General features: G+C 48.6%; 1 protein-coding gene across 1 annotated transcript; it reads right to left on the minus strand.

Annotated features, from left to right (window-relative positions):
- Window positions 1-557: 557 nt before the first annotated feature.
- On the minus strand, window positions 558-21,644 carry LOC311319108 (GDNF family receptor alpha-4-like; the record flags this gene model as incomplete). The annotated part of the gene is made up of 8 exons (XM_084450565.1): window positions 21,208-21,644; window positions 10,239-10,508; window positions 10,062-10,154; window positions 9,314-9,665; window positions 8,099-8,208; window positions 6,784-6,918; window positions 4,473-4,609; window positions 558-770 (listed from the first exon to the last, which is right to left on the minus strand). Exons 1-8 carry the CDS (start codon window positions 21,245-21,247, stop codon window positions 558-560), a joined length of 1,350 nt encoding a protein of 449 aa, XP_084306691.1. The 5' UTR covers window positions 21,248-21,644.
- Window positions 21,645-21,900: the final 256 nt, after the last annotated feature.

Genomic DNA, 21,900 nt, shown 5'->3' on the forward strand with positions numbered 1-21,900 from the left:
GGAGAGATGGATGTGAGTAGGAGGGAGGTGAAGAAATGAAGGGATAAAGGGATGGAAGCAGGAGGGATGGAGAGATGAAGGGATGGAAGCAGGAGGGAGGTGAAGAGATGGAAGCAGGAAGGAGAGATGAAGGGATGGAAGCAGGAGGGAGGTGAAGAGAGGAAGAGATGGAAGCAGGAAGGAGGGATGGAGAGATGAAGGGATGGAAGCAGGAGGGAGGTGAAGAGATGAAGGGATGGAAGCAGGAGGGAGGTGAAGAGATGAAGGGATGGAAGCAGGAGGGAGGTGAAGAGATGAAGAGATGGAAGCAGCACCATGAGAAGCAGAGGGAGCCGCCGAGCCAAACGGAGACAGATGGAAAACAACTATTCAAATCAGTAAACAAGAAAGAAAAACAACATCAATAGTGACAAAGTGAGAGACTTCTGTTTCCTTCATTTGCGATGGTCTCTCTCAGCTCTTGGCCGTCTCTGTCTTGGTGGTGTGTTGGAGCTGGGCGTGGCTGAGCTGAGCTGGGTCTCTCCCCCCGGCCCCCCCAGCCCAGCTGAGCTGGGTCTCTACCCCCGGCCCCCCCAGCCCAACGTGGCCGCAGGCAGCAGCAGCAGCAGCAGAGGTATCAGGGGCTCCGGGCGGCTAGCTGCTCCCCTGTGACTTCCCCTGGCCCCGGATTCCAGGGTACCATCCTTCTCGGAATATGGAGGGATTACATTGAACTCCTGGCTAGTCCCTTCCTCCTCCTCCTCCTCCTCCTCCTCCTTACTGTCCTCCATCTGAAAGAGAGAGAGAGAGAGAAAGAGGGGGGGGGGGGGGGGTGATGATTCATTAGTTATCTTAAAAGAGGGAACAGAGTTTGCCGGCCCAGTAACTACAGCGTGTTCTCCATAGTGTATCTGGTCAGTGTAGATGAATAGAACAGGGCTGAGTTTCCCAGAGGCATCGTAGCACTACGTTCATCGTAAGCTACGGCGTTCATCGTAGCGCTACGATGCCTCTGGGAAACTCAGCCCAGTTCTCTCATGAGACAGGGAGTGAGCAGGCTAGCTGGATGCATCTCTTAAGAGTGAGGAGGTCATAGACAGGGAGTGAGCAGGCTAGCTGGATACATCTCTTAAGAGTGAGGAGGCCATCACGTGAGGGGTAAATGTTTATCACCCCTCGGTCATGATACAGGATGAAAAGAAGAAACTGAGGGGAAATGACATCAGGATACAGGAAGTGAGCCGGCGCTGGGCGTGAAGGGACGTAGAGGTTAGCCGGGACAGAAGAAAGGATTGGGGAGGTGAACAGGACTAAAGTGGAGGAGAGGAGAAAGGGAGCGTGCGAGGGATTAGGACGCAGAGAGAAAGAGGGAGAGGAGACAGATGGAACAGAATAAATGAATATTAACACAAGAGGATTGGGCTCTCCCTCCTGCAAACACCACTGGATAATCCTCACTCTCTGAGATAAAGGGAGGAGAGAGAGAGAGAGAAAGAGAGAGAGAGGGAGGGAGAGAGAGAGAGAGAGAGAGGGAGAGAGAGAGAGGACAGAGAGAGACTGAGGTAGGGAGGAATGCCAGGTCTTGTTGATTTTGGCTAATAAGCAAACCCTATAGGCACAGTTGTTAAATCTGCACAAAAAAGTTGTGTATTTCTCTTGCGCAAAGTCAGCAGGTGAGTTCTTCATATGGGTGGACTAATTAAATGATTTGGCAAAGGGGTGTCATTCCCAGGACAACACATCTTTCACTGGTCTATAGTTCTACATGAAAGCATGTGGTTTGTGGCTGAAACCACTTAAATAAATAGAAAATGTCTGTCTGTTTGAAAGGCAATGCAACATGTTGCTTCAGGCGAGTTCCACATGATGTTCTCCTCACGGTCAGAACCATCACACACATGTTCCACATGATGTTCTCCTCACGGACAGAACCATCACACATGTTTCACATGATGTTCTCCTCACGGACAGTACCATCACACGTTCTCCTCACGGACAGTACCATCACATGTTCTCCTCACGGACAGTACCTTCACACGTTCTCCTCACGGACAGTACCATCACACGTTCTCCTCACGGACAGTACCATCACACGTTCTCCTCACGGACAGTACCATCACATGTTCTCCTCACGGACAGTACCATCACACGTTCTCCTCACGGACAGTACCATCACACGTTCTCCTCACGGACAGTACCATCACACGTTCCTCTCATGCCATCTGAATCACTGTATGGGCCTCAGCATCAGAAAGGGAGCTGTCCAAATGTGCTCAGAACAGGAACTGATAGGCTTGTTGTGGGCTGCTCTATTAGAACCAGCATCAATAAGATGCCGTCTCAATTATAACTTCATGTAGAGATGCTGTCCTCAAGTGCGTGACAGTTTTTAGTAATACAGTGTGTGCATATAAGCCTTAAGGTTGCGTGTTCCAAGCGCTTTTTAGCACTATAGCGCCGTGAGCTCTAGGCTTTTTTTGCAGTTGAAAAAAGTTTAACTTTTTGGGCTAGAGAGCAGGCTGTAAAAGGCTGTTCTGATGACGACAGCGGTCGGTTTTGGGCAAAACTGCAGAGACAGCAAACGTTAGCACTAGCTAACATTAGCTAGCTATCTTAACTTGGCTAGTAATCTGCAGTCTGCAAAAACACGACACTCGTTGCTAACGTAGGTGTAAAACATCGGTAGCCTAGCCAGCTCTAAACCCCAGCTCTAGTGCGCTCTAAGAAGCTGTGAGCTTGCCGGTGGACACACACGCTAAGCTCTTATAAGTTCTTAAGAGATCAACTAGTTCTTTGTAACAGTGTTCATAGCCAGAAATGCTGACGATGGTCATATTATGCAAACCAGTCCAATAACTAACTCAGTTGCAACAATTGCAATAAAAGAACAGTAATTTACAGAGCCATTGCAATTTGGAGGGAAACATGCTTATCGTTGGAAAGAGGTTTGCTTTCTGATGTATTTTTTAAAAAAAAGAAAGAAAAAAAAATGAATTGTTTTATTATTTAGCCTACATTTTAATGGAACGTATCAGTTGTTACTGCCTTAATTATTTTTGTTGTTATGTTTGTTGTGTGTGGCCCCAGGAAGACTAGCTGATTAGAAGTAAAATAATAATTTGATGTATTTGGTTATTCAGAAGTAAATTAATCAGCTGCACAATCTCATTCTCAAATGTTTATTTCCCTAAAAAACATTGAGCACTTGATCTCACAAGCGCGTTATATTAGGCTATAATGTAGAGGGAGATGATACTGATGAATGGAGCTCAGAGACTCAGACCTCTGCCCATGAAAGCATGTCATGGCTCTGTGCGCGCACACATGCGTGTTTGGTGTTTATTAGGTGGAGAGCTTTATGCCAGTCCAAACCCTGTATCTACAGTATGGGACCTTCCTATATGGCCCTTTCAATTCCTCTCATTGAGAATGAATGGGGGGAATTTTTTGCTCCTGTCCAAAAGTCCCAAAAATAAATGGAGGTGAATGGCCGGCCATGTTTGGGCAGCTGAAGGACCCACCCTGTGATTAGGATCCACTCCAAAATGTAATGTGTTCTAAGGCCCCTGCTACACCCCTCCACCTAGTTTCATGAAAAACAGTCAACAGACCAGGATTATGCCTTCACTGACTTATCAGTAGCTGCTGGATTACCTGGATGCCTGTCTTCCATCCAGCTTCACCCACGCTCACATCACCTCTGTACCACAGTCGTACAATTAGGCTGTCGACTGAGGAGTTCACCTGCCTGCAGACCTATTTCCCGAGACTGTCTGGCAGACTCTTTCCACAGCTGTGCTGCCTTCCCCTCACAGACTGACCAGGCCTTCCTCTCACAGACTGACCAGGCCTTCCCTTCACAGACTGACCAGGGCCCAGACTTCCCCTCACAGACTGACCAGGCCTTCCTTTCACAGACTGACCAGGCCTTCCTCTCACAGACTGACCAGGCCTTCCCCTCACAGACTGACCAGGCCTTCCCCTCACAGACTGACCAGGGCCCAGACTTCCCCTCACAGACTGACCAGGCCTTCCTCTCAATGACTGACCAGGCCTTCCTTTCACAGACTGACCAGGCCTTCCTCTCACAGACTGACCAGGCCTTCCCCTCACAGACTGACCAGGCCTTCCCCTCACAGACTGACCAGGGCGCAGACCTCCCCTCACAGACTGACCAGGCCTTCCTCTCACAGACTGACCAGGCCTTCCTCTCACACACTGACCAGGCCTTCCCCTCACAGACTGACCAGGGCGCAGACTTCCCCTCACAGACTGACCAGGCCTTCCTCTCACAGACTGACCAGGGCGCAGACTTCCCCTCACAGACTGACCAGGCCTTCCTCTCACAGACTGACCAGGCCTTCCTCTCACAGACTGACCAGGCCTTCCTCTCACAGACTGACCAGGCCTTCCTCTCACAGACTGACCAGGCCTTCCTCTCACAGACTGACCAGGGCGCAGAGAGGTGACGGGAGTTCTAAAGCACCACTTACACTGCTGACATCTGGCAGGATGTTGACATGGACGTGAACCTGGTCTTCGTAGACGCGTGGGGTGGTCCGGGGGCGGGGCTGGGGCGTGGTCTCCGCAGGCCGAGGGGAGGAGCTACCCATAGAGCTGATAGCATTAACTGAAAAAAAGCAACATCATCAGGTTCAGGTTCAGGTTCAGGTGACTTTATTTGTACCCGTAGGTAGATTTGTTTTGCAGCAAGAGTCAGTCATCGTACTTTTAACACATTTCGAAACAACAGACAGTAAACAAACATAAAACATAAAACATAAAAAGTGCTCAAGGCTCCTCTCTCTCCCTAATCACTAAACCTAATAAATAAATAAAGTAAACAACTAAATAAATAATCCTAGCTTCACAGTACAACCAATATGTAGTATTGCTACATCTTGTTTATCTGGATAATGGCGGCTGGAACTATTTCTATACCGCTTTGTTTTACACTGTGGGACTGTAAACCTTCGACCAGAAGGAAGAAGCTGAAATTGACTGTGCAACGGTTGGGAGTAGTCATTTAAAATGGAATCAGTTATCATCATCATCATCATCATGACCATTATCATCCATAAGATTTACTGCTATGCAATTTGTTCATTGACAATAGCATAAACATCACCTTCACAAATCATCCATTGTCACCATTATTGCTATCATCCCCATAATTTATGTTGCTACCATTAAATTCTAAACTAATAATAATGCAAATGTCATCAAAATGTCAAATGATTAATTTTATCGGATGCATCACTACTCTGGGCACTTGTACAGAGTAAGGATAATGCAATTACTGTTTTACAATGAAGTTACTTTGCCAAAATACCGGGCAGCGGTCAGAGATGGACCACCCATGTTTGAGTCACGCCACAGGCCGGGCTAGTGAGCTGAGCTCTCAGACCGTTACTAGAACACCGACTCCTCCAAAACCTCCATTACTAGAACACGACTCCTCCAGAACCTCCATTACTAGAACACTACTCCTCCAGAACCTCCATTACTAGAACACGACTCCTCCAGAACCTCCATCACTAGAACACCAACTCCTCCAAAACCTCCATTACTAGAACACGACTCCTCCAGAACCTCCATCACTAGAACACGACTCCTCCAGAACCTCCATTACTAGAACACCGACTCCTCCAGAACCTCCATTACTAGAACACGACTCCTCCAGAACCTCCATTACTAGAACACTACTCCTCCAGAACCTCCATTACTAGAACATGACTCCTCCAGAACCTCCATTACTAGAACACGACTCCTCCAGAACCTCCATTACTAGAACACTACTCCTCCAGAACCTCCATTACTAGAACATGACTCCTCCAAAACCTCCATTACTAGAACACGACTCCTCCAGAACCTCCATTACTAGAACACGACTCCTCCAGAACCTCCATCACTAGAACACGACTCCTCCAGAACCTCCATTACTAGAACACCAACTCCTCCAAAACCTCCATTACTAGAACACGACTCCTCCAGAACCTCCATTACTAGAACACGACTCCTCCAGAACCTCCATTACTAGAACACGACTCCTCCAGAACCTCCATCACTAGAACACGACTCCTCCAGAACCTCCATTACTAGAACACCAACTCCTCCAAAACCTCCATTACTAGAACACCAACTCCTCCAGAACCTCCATTACTAGAACACGAGTCCTCCAGAACCTCCATTACTAGAACACGACTCCTCCAGAACCTCCATTACTAGAACACCAACTCCTGCAAAATCTGCAGTCCTTCTCCTGCCCTTGTGGGCCTGATCCACTAGGGACTTCAAATTAGCAGCGGAAAATCCGCAGACATCCAAGAGAGAAAAAAGTGACAGGCGCTCGACCAAAAACAATATAACTGAAGGAAGAAGAGAGGTCTGCACACTGTTTCCAAAGCTCCCAAAGTGAGTTATTCAAGCACAACGTTGCGTTGTTGCACCTGAAGAAGAGCTCGCTGGCTGAAACCTTGTGCTGTATGAAATCACTTTGAGAGCTTTTGAAACAGTGTGCAGACCTCTCTTCTTCCTTCAAAATCAGACCTCTCTTCTTCCTTTAAAATCAGACCTCTCTTCTTCCTTCAAAAGCATTTCCAGGCACACGATGGAGGACACGCTGCCTACGCCCACACCGGTACCCACACCGCCCACACCGCCCACACCGATACCCAGACCGGTACCCAGACCGCCCACACCAGTACCCACACCGCCCACACCACCCACACCGGTACCCAGACCGCCCACACCACCCACACCGGTACCCACACCACCCACACCGGTACAGAGTCCTCTACTCACGCAGACACGTGTTGGCGCTGAACATGTGCAGGATGTGCTGACAGTCCTGCCACTGGTTGCCGCTGCCCTCGCAGGAGCACCACTGGGAAATCTCCATGCTGCTGTTGCTCACGTAGTTGGGGGTCATGATGGTGCCTGAGGAAAGGCACGGCACGCTTATCTGGACAGCACATTTCAGCAACAAGGCAATTCAAAGTGCTTTACATGAGACATTAAAAGCATCAACACAAAGTGCAAGAAACACATAAAAGGTCAAATGAAACGAAATGCAAAAAAGGACATTAAAAACAAAATGCAGGAAAAATAAAATACAGGAATAAAAGTTACAGTGCAGTGTATGAATGAATGAAACAAAGTGAACTGGTTAAGAAACTGATTTTTGATTTGAAGTGCACCCAGCTGGTTAAATATTCTATAACAATATATAATACTATATATATTCTATATATAGGAAAGAATACTCCATCGTTATACATTAGGAGTCTTTCATGAAGTAACTTATGTCCTTAAACTGGAGGTTGAATGAATGGCTCTATCTGGGCGAGGAGGCTGTCATGCAGAGAGAGAGAGAAAGAGAGAGAGAGAGAAAGAGAGGGAGAAAGAGAGAGAGAGAGAGAGAGAGAGAGAGAGAAAGAGAGAGCGAGAGAGAGAGAAAGAGAGAGAGAGGGAGAGAGAGAGAAAGAGAGAGAAAAAGAGAGAGAGAGAAAGAGAGAGAGAAAAAGAGAGAGAGAGAGAGAGCGTGTTTCTCCTTAGTTTCCACAGGCTCATGCAGAGACAGTTCCCTCTGACGTTACAGGCGTCCCTACGTCTCTACTCAGGTGTCCCTACGTCTGTACTCAGGTGTCCCTACGTCTCTACTCAGGTGTCCCTACGTGAATGGAAGTGATGTGAAGCATAACTACTCATGCCAGGGAAATGGCACGTCACACCATGGGGGTTAACGGTTAATGACAACAGGCTGATTAGACCACTCTGTGCTCTCTCTCTCTCTCTCTCTCTCTCTCTCTCCATTCCACTGTTCTTTCCCTCGGTTATTCCCTCCTTTTTTCTTCCGCCTCCTCAATCCTGCCTTCTCTCTCTCTCTCTGTCTGTCTGTCTCTCTGTCTGTCTGTCTCTCTGTCTGTCTGTCTGTCTGTCTGTCTGTCTCTCTCTCTCTGTCCGTCTGTCTGTCTCTCTGCCTCTCTCTCTCTCTGTCAGTCAGTCAGTCAGTCAGTCAGTCAGTCAGTCAGTCAGTCAGTCAGTCAGTCTGTCTCCCTCCCTCCCTCCCTCCCTCCCTCCCTCCCTCCCTCCCTCCCTCCCTCCCTCCCTGTCTCACCTATGAGTCCAGTGTAGGCCTTGAGACACACAGCTCCACTCTCTCTCATGCAGCCAGACGGAGACTGGGAGGAGGTCTGGCAGTTGTGCTGGAAATCAGCCAGACGAGATCTAATAGGCACATGCGTGCACGCACGCACGCACACACACACACACACACACACACACACACACACACACACACACACACACACACACACACACACACACACACACACACACACACACACACACACACACACACACACACACAGCCAAACAGACAAAGAAAGTCATTGTGAGTGATTTGGCAGTGCAGTGTTGGCAGTGTACATTTTCTGAGGGTGTCTTTACAATTACGTCTTGAATTCAGGAATCAAAAGGCAGAATCCTCACTGAACATTAAAGCATACCTAATAGAGAGGGATAAAGAGAGCGATCCAGGTTGGTTTCACACAACGTTTGATATTCATATTTCACAGAGCTAGCAGAAACACGTTGCGCGAGGTGCAGTAATCATAGTATATCAAATAATAAATATCACCACTGCTCGTGGATTTCTCTCCTGGTGTGTGGATACTGGCCCTGACTGAGAGCAGTGGGTCTGCTAGCCAGCCAGCGGTGCGTTCACAGTTCACATCTCGCTCACATCTCGAGTTCACATCTCGCTCATGGACGACACCACTGAGCAGCCAGCGGAGTCCAAACTATCACTAGCTCTTAATTACTGATGTAGAACAGTCCAGAATGCTTATATATATATAAGCAACCCAACCCTAGACCACCCCAACCCTAGACCACCCCAGCCCTAGACCACCTCACCCTTGACCACCCCAGCCCTAAACCAATCCAGCCCTAGATCACCCCACCTTAGACCACCCCAGCCCTAGACCACCCCAGCCCTAGACCACCCCATCCCTAGACCACCCCAGCCCTAATCCAATCCAGCCCTAGACCACCCCAGCCCTAGACCACCCCAACCCTAGACCACCCCAGCCCTAGACCACCCAACCCTAGACCTCCCCAGCCCTAGACCACCCCAACCCTAGACCACCCCAGCCCTAGACCACCCCAACCCTAGACCACCCCAGCCCTATACCACCCCAGCCCTAGCCCACCCCAGCCCTAGAACCCCCTAGACCACCCAAGCCCTAACCCAATCCAGCCTTAGCCCCCTGCAGCTCAGATCACCTACACAGCTCGTCCCTGATGCAGTAGCCTTGCAGGCAGAGCTCACCTACACAGCTCGTCCCTGATGCAGTAGCCTTGCAGGCTGAGGCAGTTGGGTTTGCCGTCTCTCTCCTCATAGGAGCACGAGGGGACGATGGTCTTCCTGCGCCGCTCGCCACACAGCGCGTTCGAGCATGGGCAGAAGAGCAGCGCGAAGCCGTACTCCTCGGGCACGCGCTCCAGGAAGCGCCGCAGCGCCCGATGGCACTTCTGCCGGTTGCAGACGCCGTCCGAACCCTGGACCCGCTTGGTACAGGCAACCACGTACTCGGAGCGCAGGGAACCACACTTCTCGTACAGCCCGCAGTCCTGGGCGGCCTTCAGACACTGGTTCTGACCGTCCAGAGGGAGAGAGGAGGCTAGGGGACAGGGAGGGAGGGGGGGCGGACGGAGAGCCAGGTGAGAGGTTGGAAGGAGGGGTGGACGGAGAGCCAGGTGAGAGGTTGGAAGGGGGGGTGGACGGAGAGCCAGGTGAGAGGTTGGAAGGGGGGGTGGACGGAGAGCCAGGTGAGAGGTTGGAAGGGGGGGTGGACGGAGAGCCAGGTGAGAGGTTGGAAGGAGGGGCGGACGGAGAGCCAGGTGAGAGGGGAGGGGGGGCGGAGATGGTGAAGAACACGCATGGTTCTCAATTCACTTCAATCCAGGAGCTTTATTCAACAAACCTGTCTGGTATGGTCATGATTATGGTGAACATGCTAGCGGACGTTGACTTTGGACCAGAGGGCCGTGTGGGGTGACAGAGCAGCCAGACCTACCCGCCATGATGGAGGCCATGCGGGACAGCTCCATGTCCCTCACCAGCGCCACCTCCAGGTCCTCGTATGGAGACACCTCGTACTCATCGTAGGCTGCAACGCAGAGACCGGGGAGAGCATTACACACACACACACACACACACAAACACACGCACGCACAGTCAGCACGGCACCCACCGGCAAACCTAACGGTCCAGTAGACCCGGAGGCAGTGCTCCTCCCTGCGTGAGCCGCGCTGGCACTTGCACGCCTGCAGGGGGCGGTGCTGCAGCAGGGCGCCCTGGGCGTCCAGACACTCCCGGCGCGCCTCCGGCCCCAGGGGCGCCACGGCCTCTTCGGCGACGCAGTACTCCAGCACGCCGTACGCCAGCGCGCACGCCCGCTCCAGCTCGCAGCCGCGCTCGGCCTCCACGCAGTCCGGGGGCCCCGCCCACACGCGCACGCCACCTGGAGGAGGCGGACGGCAAAGACACAGTGGTCAGCCGAGAGGTCGGACCGGACGACTCCCCACCCGGCTGTTACGGTGATTATTAATCTGTAGGACGCAGAACTCTCACTGCATAACCTGACAATCTACAAGAGTGAGTTGATTCAGAGTGAGTTGATTCAGAGTCTGTTGATTCAGAGTGTGTTGATTCATAGTGTGTTGATTCAGAGTGAGTTGATTCAGAGTGTGTTGATTCAGAGTGAGTTGATTCAGAGGTGGCATCAAGACGTGACGCCCCCCTCTGCTCATGTGTTCCTACGAGCACACGGTCTCTTTCTTTGTCTATTTTGCTAATTTGACACACAGACGCTCGTCAATAACACAGCCATGCGTCTATACATATATAAATAAACACATACACACACACTGAGGGGCATTGCGATTAAATGGCCACACACTTCAATTAAGCCCCCGCTGCCTGGGAGCGCAGAGCACAGCTGAAATCAAATCCCGCTGCAGTGCTGGTACAATCAGGAGCGCCCCACGAGGTCCACATGCCCCTCCGGCAGGGGACACGCCAGGAGAGCGGGGACACGCTCCGTCAGTGCAGGCAGGGCACCCTAACAGAGTGGAGTGGCGGGGCAGGCGCATAATCACCACTGATTATTATTAGACGGGAGGCCAGAAAAACCACCAGGAAACTCCGGCAGGAAATAGAGAAATCACGCAGATGTACGGTGATGAGACCAGACATGTAGGTGTGACAGGTACAGTAATGACACAGAGCGCTTGAAACACATTCATACGAAACGAACAGAAATATACAAGTGTTGAGGAAACACATCTTCATGAGACTTTGTGAAGTGGATGGTCTGGTCTGGGGGATTCTAAGCTTGTTTGATTGGTTGGGGGGGGGGGGAGTGGTTTGGGCGTCAGGCAATCTCAGACAGATAAGAACAATGCTGGCCTTTTCAAGGGCTTCCGCGTATAGGAAGAATCAATTGAGCAGATTTAAATATAAAGTGCATTCATCTGGGTGGATTAGAAAGATCAGTTTGAAAGGACATGGCTATATTGCTTGGACCAGACGTGCCCTGAGACTGGCCAGGCTGTCGCTGTGAACGGATGGAGGTGGTGACGCAATACACAGTTCAAGGACGCTCGCCCACTTGGCCACACACACACCCACACCCACACACACACACACACACACACACACACGTGCGCAAGAACACCCGAGAGATCCTGACACCTCATAATAAAGTAATATCACAGGAAAGCACAACCCCCCTCGGCAATTAAACAGGCTGCCAGAAATCTCCATTATGGGCAGCGGCTTGTTCATTACGCTCCGGTTCTGCATGTCCCCTCCCTGAGGCTGGCCAACACCCAGAGAGACCCCATCAGCAGATTCAGCAGCGCGGGGGCCGATCTAAATACACAAGCAGATCATTAGAACCCATGTCAGGTGCAGACCAGCTCTGGTAAATTTAGTCAGGCAGAGAAGTCATAATTATGGTAATAACTTCAGCGTTCTTTATTGGCATGATGATGAAGAGTTGTCACGCTACACTGGGTTGTTTAAGTTACAACAAAATGTGTGTGTGTGTGTGTGTGTGTGTGTGTGTGGAGGGGGGTAAGGGGTAAGAGGATCTTTGGACTGCAAATGAGAGATGAATACCTGTGATATGGGGCTTAATGCGCTCTATTGATTTCTCACCGGGGCGATTTAGAGAGTTTGTGAAGCAAAGCTTATGACTTCCTGCTCAGTGACCTGCAGGAGGTTAATGTCACAGAGCAGACACACGCCACCAACACACGCCACCAACACACGCCACCAACACATGCCACCAACACACGCCACCAACACACCACCAACACACACCACCAACACACCACTAACACACAACACCCACACACATCACCAACACACGCCACCAAAACACGCCAACAACACACCACCAAAACACGCCACCTACACACGCCACCAACACACGCCACCAACACACCACCAACACACGCCACCAACACACGCCACCAACACACCACCAACACACGCCACCAACACACGCGACCAACACACGCCACCAACACACCACCAACACACACCACCAACACACACCACCAACAGACGCCACCAACACACACCACCAACACACCATCAACACGCCATCAACACACGCCACCAACACATGCCACCAACACACACCACCAATACGCCATCAACACGCCATCAACACACGCCACCAACACACCATCAACACACGTCACCAACACACGCCACCAACACACCATCAACACATGCCACCAACACACGCCACCAACACGCCATCAACACACGCCCCCAACACGCCATCAAAACACGCCACCAACACACGCCACCAACACACACCAACAACACATGCCACCAACACACACCACCAACACGCCATCAACACATGCCACCAACACATGCCACCAACACACCACCAACACACGCCACCAACACACGCCACCAACACGCCATCAACACACGCTATCAACACGCCATCAAAACACGCCACCAACACACGCCGACAACACATGCCACCAACACACAAGACCAACACACACCACCAACACACGCCTCCAACACATGCCACCAACACACACCAACAACACACACCACCAACACACGCCATCAACACACTCCATCAACACACGCCACCAACACACGCCATCAACACATGCCACCAACACACGCCATCAACACACGCCATCAACACATGCCAACAACACACGCCATCAACACACACCATCAACACACGCCATCAACACACGCCACCAACACACGCCATCAACAAATGTCACCAACACATGCCACCAACACACACCACCAACACACGCCATCACGGGTGGATGATTGATGAGTGCACGCGGATTCGGGTGCTCAAACTCCATCCGTGCATCTCTAACGCACACATACACTCAACCACACTCAGCCACACACACACACACACACACACACACACACGCACAGACACACACTCATGCACTCACACTCAGCCACACACACACACACACACACACACAGCTACACACACACTCAGCCACACACACACACACACACACACACACACATAAACATCGTCTGGTAAACTGGATAAAGGCTAAAGACATGACAGAGAACTGGGAGAAAATAGTTCAACCTTCAGCCTCAAACTCACTGAGGTGCTGACAGACACAGCACCGGCTGAGGTCCAGTTCTGTAGGCCCAGTTCTGTGGGCCCAGTTCTGTGGGTCCAGTTCTGTGGGTCTCACTGCTGCAGGGTCTTATATCAGAGGGCTGCAAGAACAGTCCGGCGTACGGTTTCAAAAAGAACCACACAACACCCGGGGAAATGAGATGGAAATAGATGAACACAGAACACTTTGATTTGAACTAAAGAGCAGAAAACTGCTTACACTCATCAGAAGTCTTAGAGGCAGTTTAGTAGACATAAATCAAGACCAGGACTAAATTAACCTTTACCCCCAAAACTGGGTTAAAAAAATTGACGAATCGATTCGACTCTTCAAATGATTCAGAATCGATTCATGAATCCCAAAATCAATCTTTTATTTAAAGCAATACATCGCAATATTTGGACCTTTACGAACATGTCTGGTGCTAATTCTCCAATTAGATTTACTAAAAGTAAGCTGAATCATCCAAACAGTCTACTCAGAAAGATAATACATTGACATTTATTACCTTTTAAAACTCGCGCCCCCGGGACGCAGCATTCAGTCAAAGTGGCCATGCGCAACGTTGTACTTAAACAACACAGTAGTAGCTAACTATTTCGGCGTCTATGGATATCATGCATTTTTTAGCTCAATAATATCATGGCGGAGGTGAGAAAACCGAAGCGAAACATCACGGAGGAAGCCAGAAAAAGAAAAAGACAATCTAATAACTTTACGACAGTACGACAGTGCACTTACTCGCAGAGCCTGTGGGAGCGCAGTTCTGAGAAAATCTGAGAAAACGCTATGTATTGCTTTAATGCATGAATGAATAAATGAAGGAATGAATAGTTCATTAATTCATTCAATGATTCATTCATTGAAATCAGTATCGATACCCAGCCCTAGTATTGATGTGTTGCATAACTTGGCAGTCATGTAATTAAGGTTACAGATAAAAAAAAGAACAGGTTTTAGTAACACTAACCGAAACGATATTGAATCGAATCAAATTGAATCGTGATAATCGATTCTGAGCCTAGTGAATCGGAATCGAACCGATTCTTGAAATTCGAATCGATACCCAGCTCTACCCAAAACACACAATTACCCTTTAATCGTAAAAGCAGAGATTGCAAGAAATGACCTTGAACAATAATAATCACTTCCTCATCACAGCCAGAAGTGATGGAAGGAAGGAGACGAACTGAGAGAAGATGAGAGGAAAAGATGAGAGGAAAAGAGGAGAGGAAAAGAGGAGAGGAAAAGAGGAGAGGAAAAGAGGAATAACGACAGGAAAGCCTCCTCCTCAGTTATGCCTTATAAAGGGATGGAAGAAAATAAACTATCGTCAAACTGACAACCAAATGGCACCTTGAGAGACTTAGAGGAAGTAGAGTATGTTTGTCCAGGACACTATAATACCTGAGAAAACAGATCTGCAATTCATAAGGCCAGGCAAGACATGTCTTCAGAGAGCCAAAAACTGTCAGGCATCCATCTTCAAACAGGAACATTCTCAGTGTAGGAGAGAGAACTCTACAGGTTTAGTTCTACATGTAATGTGCTTAAAAACACAAATAGATTTCATGCATGCAAAGACAGCTAAATAGCAGATATGGGATCACAAGGCAAGCACATACTGTAGGCTGCACAATGCTATGCACACAAGCCATCTACCGAATGGCACACAAACACACACTCCACTCTGGGCTACCCTCCCAAACACACACTCCTCTCTGGGCTATCCTCCCAAACACGGAAGAGAGAGGATGGATCTCTGTGCCATCTGCTCCTGGAGACTGACGGTGTTCCAAATCAAGGTTATCAACAAAATACACTCACACACGCATACACGAACGAACGCACACACGCACACATACACGCATGCACAAATGCGCACACACACACACGCATACACAAACATGCACACACACACATGCATGCACAAACGCACACACACGCATTCACAAACGTGCACACACACACACGAATGCACAAACGCACACACACACACACATGCATACACAAACGCACACACACACGCATACATAAACGTGCACAAACACACACACCCATGCACGCATGCAATGCAGACACACAAACACAAGCAAATGTTATCAGTGATTCACAGTATGGCCCAATAAAACCATTCAGTACATACACGCACGCACGCACACACACACACACACACACACACACACACACACACACACTAGACGCCTGACATGTCTCCTAGAATAGATCGTAATAGCCACTTCCATGCACATCCATTATGAGATGTTAAGATGTACCCATATAATACAATTCTGTGTTATACCTGAAAAACAGGTAAAAGATTCATATTTGATTCTTGTAGTATCTGAATTCGACATGAATGGGACAATTACACATCTGTTTTCATGGCCACTATCATGAAGATCTTGTATTATGTAAGATAAATAAAAGACTAAAAACAAACACAGATTCAATAAGATTCTTTTTCATATGGGTTCTGTCCTCATTGTTAACTATTTTCATCAATCTCTCGTCAACAATTGAGTTTCAAAAAGCACCGGCGGTACTTGCAAACACATCATTTTCAATGTATTGTGATTTGACCCATAATCTATAGCATCGTAAAGAGATAAAGAGGACCATCGTGTCAATATGACTTCCCTTCAGTATAGTGGCATGACAGTTCAATGGGTGTGTCAACTTGACTGAGATAATAATGTAGATAGTGTCCCAACATCATAATTGGAATTAGTCCAATACCTCAAAGTGACTTCTTCATATAGTATGGTCTTAATAATGAAACGTAACCCTATGATCACAAGCTGCTCCCCCTTCTCTACGTTCCTGGGCAGAATCTCATTTGGTTGTAATAACTAGCTGAGTCCAGACCTATTGTACTGACTAGCTGAGTCCAGACCTATTGTACTGACTAGCTGAGTCCAGACCTATTGTACTGACTAGCTGAGTCCAGACCTATTGTACTGACTAGCTGAGTCCAGACCTATTGTACTGACTAGCTGAAGCCAGACCTATTGTACTGACTAGCTGAAGCCAGACCTATTGTACTTTACCCAAGTGTAGCTTTTTACGCGAGGCCTAGTTCCCAGTTAGGATGATGTGTCTGGAATGAGCAAAATAGCTTCTCTCTTAAATCACAATTTACTAGAGGAGGTACAGCTTAGAAGACGATGTTACCAGTGACAGTTAAACACATGACAACAAGTCGTTAATGATCAGGCTTGTTCTCTCTGGTCATGCCAGGATAAGAGCACTGAAGACCTCCAAATGATGTCATCCAGCCCTGGTCATTATACGTCCATATCTATAACCATAGATCACCCAGTCTACGGCTCTCGAATGGTTCTGGGTTTTGATTTAAGTGCTTCAGTTTCAGTCACAAGTCTTGGTATGAATGATTACAACAGATTTTATAGGCCCAGCAATTAAATATATGGCTCCTTTGTCAGCAATAGAAGGAAAGGACATGTATGTTAGTCCTTTACATAGACTGCTATAAACATGTTGTCCCCCACCAACTGTGCATCCTTGTTTTCCCTTTGTGGGAATGAAGCAGTGGAACATGTGGGAGCAGAGGAGCTGACTACAGGGTCACAGTTTCATGCATTCAGGCCAACCAGGCTTATTATGGAAATGATTCCCGACTACTGAACAAGGCATAACTACATGTTGACGTTTGTTTACAACGTCTGGTCATGTCAGGCTCTTAAGACCGCTTATACTATTAGCCGAATGGTTGCAGAGAACGCATTAGGACTTGGCCTCGGCAGCTAGCTAGATAGCTTAGCGTGCATCTGCCCTACTTATGCAAATCAGTTTGCCTACCTAGAATTACTGTAGCTACATAATTAAGGCCCTTGTCCACTCAAATGTCAAAACAGTCCCCTATGGAAAATGTTATCCGTTTTCACAGTGTTGTGCTCTTTATGTCTAACCAGAGCCGGGCCTGATCAATTTGCAATCAAGATTTTAGCTGGCGCCCCTTTGCATTACAGTCAGTTTCACTACCAATAAAATGCATTCAAATTTTAGTTTTCAAGATTTTCTTTTATTGAAAATAACCCACACAATCAAACAGTCAACATGGAAACAGGGAACCGGTCAGCAGGGTCTGTGCAGCCTTTATTCCTGATGCTGCATCACTGGGCTGTTCTGAGGGGGAGTGGACCACAGGAGTGCTCCACGGTGCTGTGTGTTGAGGGCTGGGTTGTGAGGAGGTGGGGGGAGCACAGGAGCGCTCCACGGTGCTGGGGTGGAGGGCTGAGACAGTGAGGAGGTGGAGAGGAGCTCCACGGTGCTGTGTTGAGGGCTGGGACGCTGCTGTGTGTTGAGGGCTGGGACACTGCTGTGTTGAGGGCTGGGACGCTGCTGTGTGTTGAGGGCTGGGTTGTGAGGAGGTGGGGGGGAGCACAGGAGTGCTCCACGGTGCTGTGTGTTGAGGGCTGGGTTGTGAGGAGGTGGAGGGGAGTGCAGGAGCGCTCCACGGTGCTGGGGTGGAGGGCTGGGACAGTGAGGAGGTGGAGAGGAGCTCCACGGTGCTGTGTTGAGGGCTGGATTGTGAGGAGGTGGAGGGGAGCAGGGTTGTGAGGAGGTGGAGGGGAGCAGGGTTGTGAGGAGGTGGAGGGGACCGTAGGAGTGCTCCATGGTGCTGGGATGGAGGTGTCTGCAGGTGGCCCAACACTTGCAGGGGTGGGATTAAAATATTTCAGAAGTGCATCTGAAGAGAGAAGAAGATTGTGTGTGACCATTTGGTGTTACAGTCTATTAATAAACAATAATTATAAATACAAGAATAAAGATGAAAAACTTAAAGAGATGCATGATGTCTGCTATACTGTACACAGAGTACAGTAAACAGAGTCAAAAGAGTCAAAAGAAGCAGTACACTGCAGTGTAATATAGCATAATAAGAAAGCTAAGATATGTGGTATTAACATTAATGATGCGCACTTTAACACTCATGTAACTTTAACGATTAAACACACTTTAGAGCAGGGCCGGCCCGAGGCATAGGCGAAATAGGCGGTCGCCTAGGGCGCCAAATGGCCAAGGGGCGCCTGGCCAAGGAGCACCAAAAAAAAAAAAAAAAAATTTATTTTTTATTTTTATTAAAATAATTTCATTCCGTAATCCCTACTGTCTCTATTACGCTTCGCAATGCGGTGCGGCGCCTCCGCCCAGCGCCGGGCGCCTCCCCCGTTAACAAATCGCGCAGCAGCACCCCCCCCCCGTCAACAAATCGCGCAGTAGCACCCCCCCCTCCCGTCAACAAATCGCGCAGCAGCACCCCCCCCCCTCCCGTCAACAAATCGCGCAGCAGCACCCCCCCCCCCCCCCCCGTCAACAAATCGCGCAGCAGCACCCCCCCCCCCCGTCAGCAAAGCGAAACTGAAGGTGTTCCATAATCTCGCCTAGAGCTGCTGAAATGCTAGGGCCGGCCCTGCTTTAGAGATTATGAACTGTAACACAATAATCCAAAGGCCTACTACAACAATTAATTATAAAGGTGATGAAAAGGAACAGTATTTTGATTGTAATGCAGGGCAAACGTTTGCTAATCAGATGTCAATAAAAATGTAGCCTACAGTATAACCCATGACAGATGAGGTAACCTGCTGAATAGACCTAATCTTACCAAATTTCCCTGATGATGACTGGTACTACAGTTTGGTTAGTTTTATTAGTTGTGTTATGTACTTTTATTTTATATGCTGTCGCGGGCGCCCACTCATTCTCTTGTTCCCGCTGTCCAGCTAGCAAGAAGCCGGTGCAGACAGGGACTGACAGCTGATGTGCGTGCGTGAGTGACAAGCTCTAACGCTTGCTAGCTGTCAATGTTTAACTGGCTAGCTGGTGATGTTTAACTGGCTAGCTGTCAATGTTTAACTGGCTAGCTGGTGATGTTTAACTGGCTAGCTGTCAATGTTTAACTGGCTAGCTGGCGATGCTTTTTGCATCTTATTTCCACACAACGCAGAGTGAGCCACGCTAAAGTAATATAGCGCTCGGCTACAGTAACATTAGCTAACTTAAGTTAACTAGCTATTTAGCAAGCCATGCTAGCTAAGCTACTATCGTCCAAAACGTAAGCTATCAAGTTAACACTACACTCTGTTACACCAATAAAATAGACAATTCATTAACATTTAATCTCATTAACTTTACTGTACCTCTGTCTTTCTCTTGTTTTTCCTCCTCTTCTTTTCTTCTTTCTCTTCCCTGAGCGGCGGAGAGCTCGGGTCTTTTAGACATGTTGAGGTAGGCTATTTGCGGGGTGCATGTCAGGTAGCCTAGACCATCGCCGGGAGGGAGGGGGGGGGGGGGGGTGTAGTTGACATGACCAAAAAGAATAGGCTATTTTATAGAGTTACGTTGTAGTGGGGTTATTTAATATTTCGAAATAATATAGTGCTAGCTGGTATTAGTAAAAACAGTGAAAGTAAACCTTTTTTTTTACCTCCCCATTTTTGCGCCCCCTCTAGGTGCACGGCGCCCTCTGTGTCTAAACTATGTACACCGCCACAGCGCCCCAGGCTCTGACTGCACTTGCCTGCAGCACCCTCTAGTGGCTAGGCAGGGAATCGCACCCACCAGTCGGTCGCCCTGTCACCGGTTGGTCCATTCACCTCCTTATGGTAAAGATGACAACACATCAGTGTAGCCTACGTACACTTTAACGAGAGCGCACCAGTATAAATCCCTCAGTCGCCTGTGAACGTGACGCAGTGACGTTCAATACAATGCTTTTCAACGTTTTTGAAAACAGTAGCGGAAAATAAATTCTGATGCAAGAGAAAGCACTACTTCTAAGAGGAAGCTCCTCAAGATCACTGTGGATTTGGTAATAGAAGTGTCTATGAGTAGAATGGACTAGTAGGCTACTGAGACACTTTTTTTTGCGTACAAAGCAAAAATGTATTGCAATAGGAAAAATGAACTGTGGTAGCACTCCTAGTGGTGGACTCTAGTACTGTAGTCCTATATCTCAAATGATTCACGTGAGCTCATAGAAACTCAGAATGGACGCACGGACGGGCACGGTACTGGTTTAATCAGGTGGGGGACAATAGCTAGCCTACAGAAGCACAGTGAAAAGTGAATGGAATATCTGACACTAATGAACAGACCCTCCTTTCCCCATAGCTTACTTCATGTTGTGGCTTGCGATTCCAGACTAAAGACGACCTACTGATAATGATCAGAAGGCAGTGTAGGAGCCGCAATCGGCAAACTGATTGAATAGACTGAATAAAGCAAACAACCAGAGACTCCGAAATGTCCAATAGAATTGTGGGAGTGAAAGGAGTTGCTTTACCTTGAAATTCCCATATCATAGAAATAGCCTAAACAAAGGAGTGTCGGTGATCCCCCCCAAAAAATCGATTGTCGGTCGGTTGAACCCTAATGAAGAGTGATGCCAGACAACCAGAAATAACAATAATAATTCCCGTTCATATCAAATAGGGGAACATCAGTGCAGTGTAAAACTGGGAAAAACATTATGTCCATTCTGCTTACCATGCAAGAGTAGATTCAGAAGTATTCCGACGATAATCATCGTGCCTCGAGCGCGTCGGAGTTAGTGGAGTTGGGGACTTTGGCGACGCACTTTGCCCGCGGCTCACTGACCAAGTGCCCGCAACATTCAGCCCCCTCAGAAGGTCCCAGGATCGGCTGAGAACAGTAGGTGGGCTACTCAGGCTACATGCCAGTGCCAAACCGATTGAGTGGCATAGCAGAAATTCAAAAACTGAAAAAAGTTTTAACTTCCTTTCCAGAATTGAACAGAAATAGCCTATTTTGAAGGCAAGGACAGTCCACGTCAACTAGATGTGTTCATACACGCAGTCCACAAATTATCTTCAACTCGGCATCGTCTCCCCTGAATTCCAAGGAAGCTGTCAAGTGATACGGTGTCCAGTCCTCTTTTGATAGCCTACACTACGAGTCTTGCGCGGTAATTGCATCCATGTCGACGATCCACAGTTGCGCCTGTAAGAGTTGAAAATAGAATAGCGGACTGGCGCATCTCAAATACAGAGCAGTGTTGTGATTGGCTCCCGAACAGACAGAAAAAGTGGCGCGTGTGTAAGTGTGTGTGTGTGTGTGTGTGTGTGTGAGAGAGAGAGAGAGAGAGAGAGAGGGGTGGGGGGGGGTTGAGAGAGAGAGAGAGGGGTGGGGGGTGGGGGGGTTGAGCGAGAGAGCTAGTGT

This window comes from Borostomias antarcticus (assembly GCF_949987555.1).
Source record: "Borostomias antarcticus genome assembly, chromosome: 15".
Taxonomy (NCBI): domain Eukaryota; kingdom Metazoa; phylum Chordata; class Actinopteri; order Stomiiformes; family Stomiidae; genus Borostomias; species Borostomias antarcticus.